This window comes from Choloepus didactylus, chromosome 1 (genome assembly GCF_015220235.1).
Source record: "Choloepus didactylus isolate mChoDid1 chromosome 1, mChoDid1.pri, whole genome shotgun sequence".
Lineage (NCBI taxonomy): Eukaryota > Metazoa > Chordata > Mammalia > Pilosa > Megalonychidae > Choloepus > Choloepus didactylus.
Genome location: NC_051307.1, coordinates 94,352,176 through 94,364,575, shown reverse-complemented (window position 1 = coordinate 94,364,575; position 12,400 = coordinate 94,352,176). Strand labels below are relative to the sequence as shown.

Here is a 12,400-nt window from a genome sequence, read left to right as displayed (position 1 = left end):
TATGAAAAAATTACTGCCATCAGCAGTTGGGTCTACCAATAAAGCTTGTGAACTTGAAAGGCGAGGAACCTGCTACTGCTGAGACCGAAGCTTCCTCCGGAAACCAGAAATCAATACCGCGACTACGAGGTTGGCCTTGGAGCTTGGAAAGGAGGGAACCAGAGGTTGCAAAGTAAGATGCAGCAAGAAGGCAGCAACCGAACAGCCAACCCGGAGAGCTGAGAGAGCTGGGAAAGCTGGGAGAGCGCTCCCGGACTGGCCGCGAACTGCGCGTGCGCGCAGCGGGGCGAGAGGGGCGGAGCATGGGGGCAGTCAATGAGCCTGCGCAAACGGCGCAGCGAGGTGGGGGAGGGCGGTCCGTGTGTGTCTGTGTTGTTGTTCGGCGGCAGCGGCGGCGGCGGTAAGATGGCTGCCCACGGGGGCTCCACGGCGTCCTCGGCGCTGAAGGGGTTAATTCAGCAGTTCACGGCCATCACCGGTAAGAGACGCGGTTACCGGAAGGTGGAAAGTGGGGTCCAGAGCGGGCGGCGGGTCTGCCCCGGGCTTTTCCCTACCTGCATGCATTCCTCCCTCGGGCTTTACCCACAGCTACTGTCTTCCCTCCTGAGGAAGAGGCGACGACGGCGTCGGGGTCTCCGGGTTAGGCGGGAGACAGACCCCCTCCCCCACCCCCCGCTCGTTCTCCGTACCCTTGTTCTCGGTCTCCTTGCAGTGTGGAGGGAGACCCTCTAACCCCCTGCCTGTCCAGTCTAGGCGAATGGGCCGAACCCATCCGCCCCCGCCGGCCCGGAGACCTGGGGGCGGGAGGAGTGGGGGGCCGCACCCGGGCCACCGCCCTCCTCCTCCTCCATCATCTCTTCTCTGTGTAGGATTGGGGTAGAGTGCACCACCTCACCTTTTTTCTTTCTTCCCCGGCCGGGTCATTCGCCCCCCGTCCCTGGCCTGCCCTTCCCCTTTCCCGGCCCCTCGGAGCCATCGCCATAGTCCTGGCGTGTTCGGGCCCTCCCGCCTTAACGGCGATGCTGGTGGGTTCGGCAGCGCCTTTACAGATCCCGGGGATAGGCTGCCAGAAAGGAGCCTGCTGAGGAGTACTTTAGGGCCTAGGGTTTTAAGGGAAGAGTGAGGGGGGAATTCCCCTCCCTCCAAGCTTGATTGTGGAGGTCTGGAGGAATCCTGGGTGCCGTTTCCCACCTCCCCGTAATAAAATTGTAAAGACCGAGTAGATGGCGCCGGGGCCTCCTGCTGCTAAAATAGGGATGGCGGCAGAAACTTCTCGGAGAGAGAATCTGTTTCTGGGTGTCAGTATACCTAAACCCTAGGCGTAGGTTTTTCTTTTCCTTTGGACCCCTGCGAAGGGCACGCAGATCTTCTTACCGCCTGGAGAAAAGCCCTATGCAGTTCTGTGAATTCCCTATGTCTTGTTTCTCTCTGATGGTGCTGAACTTTTTTTGCATGAGTTATTAGAGGGCGGAGCAAATGATGAAGTTCTCTGTGGAGTGATTTGAGAGAAGAGTACTCCATGTGCCTGAGTGTAATTTTGCCGTTCTAGTTTGTCATTTTAGGAGGAGGTCAGAATGTTAGTTCCTTCCTTTAGCAGATGTATACTTAATCTGGTAATTTGTTAGATGCAGGGAATGTTTAATGTTCTTAGAGTTTGTCGTGCAAGATCTGGTTAGATAAAATTTTATATTGCTTTAACCGTTACAGGTTGTTTGGAAATTATCATTTTATAATTAAAACTAGTTTTATGTTTCACTCTGTGGTTAATAACTAGATATTTGATGCATTATCTAGCGTGTGGGCATGAAATACCACATCAAAGTTGGTCAAGTAGAATTTGTAATAAAATTAAAGTGGGAAATGGGATGATACTTTTCATAGTATTTTTAAACTTTTGCGATATATTGAAAATGTAATGCATTTCCCAGTATCTAACTAAATCATTGTTAGAGGGAATATTAGAAAACAACTGTGTATGTAAGTTAACATTGTTGCATTATTTTTATATAGAAAAATCCTTGTAGTGAATCAGCTATGGAAGTGAATATCCATTATTAATCCTTTCTTTAGCGTTACTAGTGGTGATTTGATTTAAAATGCCATTTATTTAATTTCAGTTTATGTTAACTATTACCCCCTCAAGAACTCAGATTGCCTTAACTTTACATTATCTCTTCTAATTCAACGTTTTTGTCAGAGACAAAAGTCAAAGTGTGCCTAGCTGAACTGACTCGATTTAGTTTTTCTGTTTCTGTCTGCTAGTCTTCACTGCTTGTTTCTTGGTCATAGGACTTTCTCTTCCTGAATCAAATTGGAGTCCCTCAGTAGACAGTGTTATCTGGAAATCTACAAAAGGGAAAATACCTTAGGTTGTTCTTAATGTATTGTGAATTTCTATAAATAATTTTTGGAGTTCTTTTTATATGATAGGGATTATCCATTAGAAACACAGGATTGAGCCCCTTCAGGCTTTTTCACATATTTTACAAAGAAATTTTGGTGTTCTCTCTCTTGACATATATTTGAAAGTGTTGTGTTTATGATATAAAGGTGTTTTATTCTTGCTGGATGAATCAGACTGACCTTAGGCACATATGCTCTGATTTCAAAAAGATTTTACTTATTTGGAATTTCATTATTCTGATAAAAGCACTGCATCTTCAAAAATGCTGTCAATCTACCTTTCTTTATGGCATTTAGAAATAGAAGGGAAAATTGAAAGATTTCTTGTGAAGTCTTATTTCTCCCTAAATAGAGCAAATCTTTTTAATACTGGAGTATGAGATAATGAATCTGATTTTTAAAAATTATTAAAAAGATATCATGACAACGTGAAATAACTTTGAAAAGGGGGGTGGGGGATAAATCTCCACTCTCAAAACAGTGGTATTTATCTTGCATGTTAGTTTCCAATTCTTGTTCATATACTTATTTTTACATTGATCCTAGTGTACATAATTTGGAATTCTGAAGTTTTTCACTTAGTATTACATAATAAACATTTTTTCCATGATGAAAGCCTTTAATAAGCAGTCAACAAAACGTTCTCTAAAGTAGTCACATTGAGAAACTATCAACCTCTACCATTGATGCCTTCAGAGTCATTTAAACCAACGTAAGATAATCAGTCCTGTTACTTTATAGTCGTACCACATTTTACAATATTCCATTTGATATATCTTGAGATTCATAATACATGACTTTGAATGACTGTTGGCTCCTTTCAGAAGTCATTTCAGTTCTCAAAACATGAAGAAAGAATTTTTTGCTGGATCTGAAGGTAATTCCAAAAGAACAGTTTTTAAAATATTTTAACCATGGAAGTATCTTATTAACACCAGCTTGGGCTGATACCCAGCCACACACATACAAAATGCACAGATGTGGTCAGATGATTCATGAGGTGGAGGTATATAGAGCATAATAAAATAGGTAAAAATAGGCAATCAGAAGGTAAAGACAGTATGAGGGAATAGAAAGTAGAAAGTGAGACAAGTACAACAGGTTGCTAGTATAGCACTTCTATAGAGCTTTGTGCAAAGGAGGCATTCATATATTTCGTAAAATTATAAAACCTCAGTTGTAGAAGAGACCTTAGTTTAATCTTTTTCTAAAACTGAGTGAATGCATATTCATTAGAAAAATTAGAAATTGATGTGTGTAGTACTTGTTTTTTGTGATGAATTTCGATTCCTATTCTTTTTTATAATATGTTTCTCTTAGATTGGTATTAACATGTGTTTAAGTTCTTTGTGTCAGGAAAGGTTGTCCCAAGTTTTCTAGATATCAAAAGACAACTTTTGGAATTTTAAAAATTATTTCATAAGATTATAATAGTTTGAGCAGAATTTTAAGGGCAGTAATAAATAGAATGAAATCTTAGTAATAAATTCAGTATTTATTATTAAACTACTGTGTGCCCCAGGCATGGTTCAAATCCTGAGGATACTACTATGAGTAAGACATGGTCTCTGTCCTCAAAATGCTTAAAGTTTAATGGGAATACAGACATATAAATAGGGATTGTAATACAGTGGAAGAATGGTAAGGAGGTATTATGGGACCACGAAAGAAGGGAGGTCAAGAAAGGCTTTCCAGAAAAAATAATTTCTTAGCTAAACCCTGGAGAATAATTTATCTGAGAAGCTGTGTTTCTGGCAGGCGGAACGTGTGCGCAGGCCTGGAGAAGAGAGGGATAGACACATACAGGCAAGTGAAAGGAGTGACATAGGTTTAGGGATTGATGATAACTTGAAATGAATATAGCATAGCTAGCGGGAGGTGCATTAAAAGGAGCTGAAGAGATAAGCAGGGGCCAGATCAGGAAGGGCTTCGTAAGCCATGTTAAGAAATCCGGACTTTATTCTGAGTGTAGTAGGGGTCAATGAAGGGTTTTAATTAGGGGAGTGACATAATCTGATTTGGGTTTTTTAGAAGAAACTACACAACTGTAGTGGAGAAGAGGTAGGATGGGAGATAAATAGATGACTTGCATATATTCAAGAAAGAAACTGTTCTGAAAAAAGTAGTGGCAGAGAACTGGACTCTGAAAGATATGGGAAGAAGTTGTAGGAGTCAGAATGAAGTTTAAGATTTGTTTTGATCATTTAGGTATGTAATGGTGCTATTGATGAAGGTATGGGATAGTAGAAGAGGTTTGGGGCGAAGATGATTAGTTCAGTTTGGGGTAAGTTAATTTGCTGCTAATGGGATTTCCAGAAGGAGCTCTTCAATAAACAAATGGGTATTTGGGTCAAGAAAGATAAATGAGATCTGAAGAGTCATACTGATGGCAATTGAAGCTATAAAATTGTCTGGCATCTTGCAGCAGAGAGTAGAGTATAAGAAGAGTCCCAAGGGCATAGAGCTGAAGGAGCATCAATATCTTAGAGAGTGCAGAAGAATAAAGTACAGAGACTAAGAAGAAACCAGAGATGTAGGAGGAAAACCAGGAGTGTGATGATACCTCAAACATTAGGAGTATATTGATACCTCACATATTAGGTAGGCACAATAGAAAATCAGAAATCACTGAATATTCATAGTTTTTTGTTTTTTTTTTAGGGCTGGAAGATATCTTAGAATCCATCTTGACCCATTCCAGAGATATCCAAGTGAAAAATTGGAGGCCCAGAGAAGTGAAATGACTTAGGGTTATATATTCTTCTTAAATTTGTTTGTAGGAAAGGACCGTTTAAAAAGTTTTTTTCCAATCTGCATGGATCAATACATTTGTAAAATATAATAAAATTTAATTACTTGAAAAATGAAATAAAAATTAAAAACCATACAAAATATGAGCCCAAATTCTTTTAAAAATTGAGGTATAATTTTCGTGTAGTAAGATTTTCCCTTCTTAGTGTAGTTATAAGTTTTGTTAAGTGCAGACAATCATGAAAACAACCAAAATCGAGATACAGAACAGTTTTCTCACCCTCAAAAAATCCCTTTTGCCTCTGTAGTTATCCTTTTCCCCCACTGAGGCCTAATTTATTATTTTTTTCATTTTGTCCTTTCCAGAATTTCATATACATGGAATTATGTAATATGTAGTAGCCCTTTGAGTGTGCATTTGAGATTCATCCAAGTTGTTGTATTATTAGTACTTTTAATTGACCAGTAATAGATCATTGTGTACTGTAGTTTGCTTATCCATTCTTCAAATGAAGGACACTTATGCTGTTTCTGGTTTTTAGAGATTATAAATAAAGCTGATGGAACATTCGTGTACAGGTGTGTGAATATAAATTTTCATTTCCTTTGGATGAACACCTAGATTACTGGATCATATGATAGGTGTATGTTTTAATTTTATAAGAAATGGCCAGTTTTCCAAAGTGGCTATAGCATTTTTCATTCCCATCAACAATGTTTGAGAGTTCCAGTTAATTCTGCATTCTTGTCAACAGTTGGTATTGCCAGTTTTTTAAAAAACCATTCTAGTAGATGTATAATGGTATCTCATTTTGGTTTAAACTTGCATTTCCCTGATAACTAATGATACTGGGTATTTTTCACATAATTTTCCATCCATAAATCTTCTTTCAAGCCCCAGTTTTTCATTATTAGATTCAACAGACATAAAATTACTCTTTCAAATTGCTACAGAATTTCCTGAATGCTTACACTGGAATTTCTGTTTTTATCTTGTCATGGACCAGTAATAGATAGCTTATGTGAGGACCATCTTTGGGTAGGCACTGGGTCTAGGTAGTGGAAGAACAGGGACTAGAAGAACCCTGGTGTTTTTACTCCCAGATGTTTCCTGCCATATCACTGTTTCCCCCACTGTAGTTTCTTGTTGATCTAACAAATATTAGCTTGTTAATCCATGCCCCAACTTACTCCTTTCATGCCCCTTGTACTTACTACATTGTTTTCTCGGTGTCAAATTAAAAATTCACCTTATTCATCTCACCCATCTCCTGTTCTCATTTCCTCTGATGGATAGTCTGGCTTACTTTGATATCATTCCTAGGAAATATGTAGAATGGAAAAGTAACTATTATGTCCCTACATTTCTATGCTCCTTCCCTTTGGGGCAGAAGGGTCTATAGAGGAATTTTTTTTGCATTTCTGACTGCTATGCTTGGTTCTTTGAAGGTAGTGAAGAGATTATCTTTTTGACACTGAAAGTAGTGTAGTGACTTGACATAAGGAACTATTAAAGTTTGGAATGTCTCTTTATTCTTCCTTCCAGCTGTGGTGGAGATATGGTCTGCATTATTGGCTTTTGAGCTATTTCCTACCTAGGTCATTAATGGACAGAGGGTGTGAACGTGGTGATAGCAGCAAGGAAATGGCCACTTATGAGTTGTGTGCCATAAACTGGGTTAAGTAATGTCCTTTGGTGCCATTAACAGGCTTAACACAGATGGAAAGAAGTGATAAGGGATAAATACGAAAAAAGGGTGCATGTGATCAGAAAATAAAATGGGATCCTACCATAAATTATAGGTTCCTGGATTAGATTAAGATATCCTGCTGCTACCTATATATTGGTACCTCAAAGTAAGCCCATTTAAACAAGCTTTGCAAATAGTTTAAATTTTCAAATTTGTTTTATTAGCATTTTACCTGTGTTTATATTTAGGTAAAACTTGTAACTTGACTTAAGGTTTATGACTGTTCCTTTCCTTTGTATCATTTAGCCCTCCTTTTCCTCTTTCAGTTAACTTTCACTTCTTCATGTTGCTCTGTCTAGCAAATTGGAAGTGCTATTTGCATTTTGAGTAGGACAGTTTTTTGTTTTGTAGGATTTTTCTATTCACTGCGGAAGGTTTATAACTTGTATTGGTTTCCTGTGACCATTGTATGAAATTGCTAGAAATTGTCTAGCTTAAAACAACACATATTTATTTTCTTACAGTTTTGGAGGCCAGAAGTCTGAATTCAATTTCACTAGGCCTAAATCAATGTGTATTGGCAGGCCACATTCTCACCACGGGCTCTAGAGGAGAATCTGTTCCTTGCCTCTTGCAGCTTCTGGTGCCTGCTGGCATTCCTTGGCTTCTGAACGCATCACTCCAGTCATCAAGGCCAGCAATCTTCAAATCTCACTTCATCTTCACATTGTTTTCTCCTCTGTGTGTCTGTGGTCAAGTCTCCCTCTGCCTCCCTTTCATAAGAATACTTAAGATTACGTTTACGGCTACCAAGATCATTCAGGATAAACGCCTCATCTTTAGCTCTTTAATGTAATCATCTGAAAAGAAAACTCCCCCTACCCCCACCCCCACCCCTTTTTTGGGGGGCCATATAAGATAACATGTACAGGTTCCAGGGATTAGGATGTAGGTATTCTGGGGGGCCATTTATCAGCCTACCACAACATGCCTGGCTTTTATCCACTAAGTGGTGCAGTGGTATCCCTCAACTCCCAGTCATGGAGCACTAAAAAGTATCACATTACTAAATGCCTCTAATATTTCCTGGCATTAAAGAGCCACTGGAACGTTTAATTATCTTTCAGTTATGTTCTGTTTAAAATGATATACCGTAAGTGATATACTAAGAGTAACTGATTACAGAAGCACAGATGGATAAGATATTTTGGCTTTATTTGAGAAAGTGAATGGAATACTTGGCTTCTTGGGCCCCTCTCACACACTACTTACTTCAGTCTTGGCAGCATTTAGCATGTGCTTCCTTTTAAAAAGTCTTCATGTGTAGGGGCATTCTGTTTTTGAAAGCTCTTGCAGATCACTGTTCTGACAAATTCGAGTGATGGAAGTCACTTGTGAATTGTCAACAGAGGTAGAATAGGGCCACATCAGGGATATGCTGGCTTCAGTTTACATTCTAACATTAAATGGTTAAGCAAGGTTCACTAATATGGCAAAGTGGGCTTCCCCATTCTCCCTCTAATTCTTGGCCCTGAGTGTTGGTACCATCTGCCCAAAATATCACAGTTGTTATTTTCTTTATGATAGTTTATTCTTTTTGTCTTCAAGTCTGTCCCTATAGCATCCCTTTTAATCTATTTTAATTTTTAGTTCCATAGACCTATGGACCTTGGAAATTTTGGAGTAATAGCCTGCCTGTAATTTGAGTTTTTTACTGTCTCAGCATCAGCTCTTGCTGCTTCTCCTCATTCACTCTGGAATAGTGCTTAGTTATTACAGATTTTTTTGGAGCAGATCCTTTCATGTGTCATTTTACTCTTTATTCATAACATTCACTTTTTTCTATCATAGTACTTTTTTGCTTTCTTCATTGTATCCCCCCCCCCTTTTTTTAGTGAGTGCATGGCATCAGATAGTAAAATTGTGGTTCTCCATAAGCTATATTGAATATTCACACTTAATGCTTCTAGCATTTTTCATTTATCATTGATGTATAGCTTGACTACTATATAACTTGGGACAGTCTATATTATTATTGGAACAGTCTATATTGTTAGTTAACTATTTTCCAGGAGCTGTGCCTTACCTACAGAAATTAAGTAACTTGCTCAAAGACAACTAATGAATGACAGAACTAGGATTCAAACCCAGATTTATCGGAGTAGCTTACTGGCTCTTCATGTCTGAATATAGAGGGGAACATGACAGATGTTTTCTCTTCTCTTTGTGTGTTTTCTCTTTGCTTTCTCTTCTAATTGTTACTGGGAACAGGACCAAAATTTTGATACATTTGTTTCATCTGCTTGGTGTCCCTATCCCCAGGTACCCTATGTCTTTTTGGTGCCCTAAGTTAGCCACATGAGGCAGTTAATGTAGTCCTTTCTTACCTCTTCCCCCAAGCTTTCCAGCCTCCTATACCTTGAAACAAATAAATTACCATTGTTTAAAAAAAAAAAAAAAAGATTCCGAAGTAATTAAAAAATAGTCATTTAATTTTTATTTTAAAAATGATAGATTGCAATAGACAAAAAGTATAATAATATAATACAGTGTAACTGGGTACAATGTAGAAATATTAGGAAAGATCAGATTGGTGGAGTGAGATGCTTCAGGCCTCTGTCCTCCTACAGAAGCTTTGAACAACCAGCAAGAACTGGCAGACACATCTTTTTCAAGTCTCCAGAAAACTGTTAAAGGACTGTGGTAACAGGGCAAGTGCTGAAGGCACTTGGACTACTATAGCTACTTCCGTCCATGCTTTTCTACTAAATCAATGTCCTTATTCTCTCTGTTACTGGGTTTTAGGAGGAAGCAATATGATTGAATTAATTCACCTTGTGAAATAATTAATATGGCCATAATGTTTCAAAAGTGTCTATATTTTTAAATAGGATGTTTGTTTACCAATAAATTCTTAATTGATAGTGTTTTAGGCAGCATAATAAAGTGAAAAAAAAATGTAGGCAGTTAGGAAAAGACTTTTGGGATAGACAAACTGTATTGTTGACAGACCAGCTTACGAATTCTCTAAATGATTCCTGTGGCAGTGACATTTGAGTTCTGGTAGTTGGAAGAAGATGAAAAGGGTGACAACATCTAGTTGTATGCATTGGTTATTTTTAAGTTAAATTTCCTTATGAACAAATGAATTTCAGAATAAGTGAAAGCAGGAGCAGTGGTAGCTATTAGAGCAGAAGTGAGTTTCGCTCCACCATCAGCATGTTCTTTGTTCTTTTTGTAGTGCTTTAGTGCAGTGTGAGGACCTAGAGAGACAAGAGCCAAAGAAGTATAGTACTGTAAGTTCAGCCGCTTAATTCTCTGAAAAGAAAAAGATTGGTAGGTGTCTTGAGAAGCTAGTTTTAGGGTTCATTAAGAGGCAGAGTAATAGTTCATGCCACTTTCTGCTAGAACAAGCAGCCAGAGTAGTCTACTTTATAGAAACCTTTTAACCCTCACAAACTGCCATGTGGATAAGTATATTAAAATGGCAAGCAAAAGCCATGGGGAGGAGCCAGACCCTGGAAGCATGTGCAGAAAGGATCAGGAAGGCCTTATGCTTTGGCCTGGAGTTATTCTCTAAACTCACTGGGTAAATAAGCCCTGAAGGAGGGCAATCTGCAAAAACTGGGAAAGGTATTTCATATTTCTTAGATTTTTTTTTGGTCAGTTCCTGGCATTCAAGGAAAGCTCTGTCATAACGCTAGCTGATTACAACCTCAGAATTTGAATCCCAGAAATAACACATTAAAATTTCAAAATGTCCATGTTTCAACAGAACATTACAAAATATACCAAGAGACAGGAAGCAATGGCCCAGGCAAAGGAGAAGATTAAATCATTAGAAACCATCAGTGGGGAGGACCAGACCAGGGACATAACAGACAAAGACTTTTAAAAAATGATCCTTCCAATAATGTTCATGATTTTCTTCTGTTTTTTAGAAGAGTTTCATATACTGGGTCACTTTTTAGCCTTTATGATTGTTTCCCATTGTCCAGAAAGTTAGGCAGCCAGTTATCAGACTGTTACGTAGACACCATGTGGGATTCTGTAAGAGAGGCAGTGTCTTTGATTAGAGTTCATCTCTCAAGTTAAATGGTTAACATTTGGTTTTGGAGTTACGGGAGCTGTTTTTCCTACATGTTTTGGGTAAAGAAGATCATGTAAGAAAAACTTGTCAGATTTCATTTAAAAGTAGTTTCATGAGAAATTAATCACTTAAGCATTACCTCAACTAAATTTCCATTTACAGAAAGCTATACAGCAGTAAGGAAGGAGGTATGTGCGATGAGGACATGAGGTATCTATCTTTGCTTCTGTAAATTTTAACATCTTAAATTGAAGATTCTGAAAACCTGTCTTTTTTGGAGAAAAACATTGCTTATAAATCAGGGCCTTCTATCACCAGATTAATAAGCATAATAGTTGTAAATCTACTTGATGCTTTAATAAGCTGAACTGAACTTTTCAAAATAGAAAAGGTCCTAAATATACCCAAAGTTAAAGGAAAATATGAACAAATAATTAAAGGAGGAAATCAGGAAAACGATAGATGAACGTAAAGAGAATATCAATAGAGAGATGGCAGTTAGGAAAAGAAATCAAACAGAACTGTAGCAAAAATTAAAAATTCCCTAGAGGAGTTCCACAGCAGATTGGAGCTGCAAAAGAATGGATTAGTGAACTTGAAGGTAAGACTGTTGAAATTATTCAGTTGAGAAGCAGAAAGAAAAAAGAATGAGGAAAAGTGAACAGAGCCAGAGGAACCTGTGGGGCACCATGAAACGAACCATTGTACACATTGTAAGAGTCCCAGGAGAAAAAAGAAAGGAACAGAGAGAATGTTCAAAGAAATAAGGGTTGAAGACATCCCAAATTTAATGAAAAAAACATGAATATGTACATCCAAGACACTCAGGGAACTCCAAACAGGATAAACCCATATAGACTCACACTGTGGCATATTATAATCAGACTGTTGAATGCTAAAGATAGAAAATTCTGAAAGCTGTAGGAGAGAAGCAATGTGTCACATACAAGGGAAGCTCAATAAGATTAGGTGCCAGTTTCTCATTGGAAACCACGGAGGCAAGAAGGCAGTAGGGAGAGAGGAGCTAAGACAGTGGCATAGAGAGGAGTGGAAGACTGTTAGTCCCCCCCCGGAACAATTCATAAATGACCAAAAAATTAGTAAATACCTGGAATAACCGTGGGGAGACAAACATGACCGTCCACTGATCATCCACCAACCTGAATTGGGAGGAACGCCCGAGATCGCAGCATAAAATCTGTAAGTAAAAACTGCGGACCCGCCCTGAGAGCCAAGAGCCCCTCCCTCACGGAAGCCTCGAGGTGCTAGAGAGCAGTACTCTCTCAGCCCAGCTCCGACTGGGGTTTTAATGCTAACTGCTCAATAAAGGCAGCGAATCCTCAACAAGCAGACAGAGGCTTTTGGTGACAACTGACCTTGGGAGAGTCGGGGGACATATCTGTCTCAGGACGGGGAGCCCAGAGGATTGGGTGCTATCTCTGGCTTACGGGTGAATTTGGGAGCT

General features: G+C 39.1%; 1 protein-coding gene across 1 annotated transcript in view; it reads left to right on the top strand.

Annotated features, from left to right (window-relative positions):
• The first annotated feature begins 358 nt into the window (after nt 1–358).
• Nucleotides 359–12,400, top strand: part of UBXN7 (UBX domain protein 7) — a 76,976-nt gene continuing 64,934 nt past the window's right edge. The window contains exon 1 of the mRNA XM_037837619.1: nt 359–478. Within this exon, the coding sequence (XP_037693547.1) occupies nt 406–478 (73 nt within the window). The 5' untranslated portion in view covers nt 359–405. The remainder of the gene's footprint in view (nt 479–12,400) is intronic.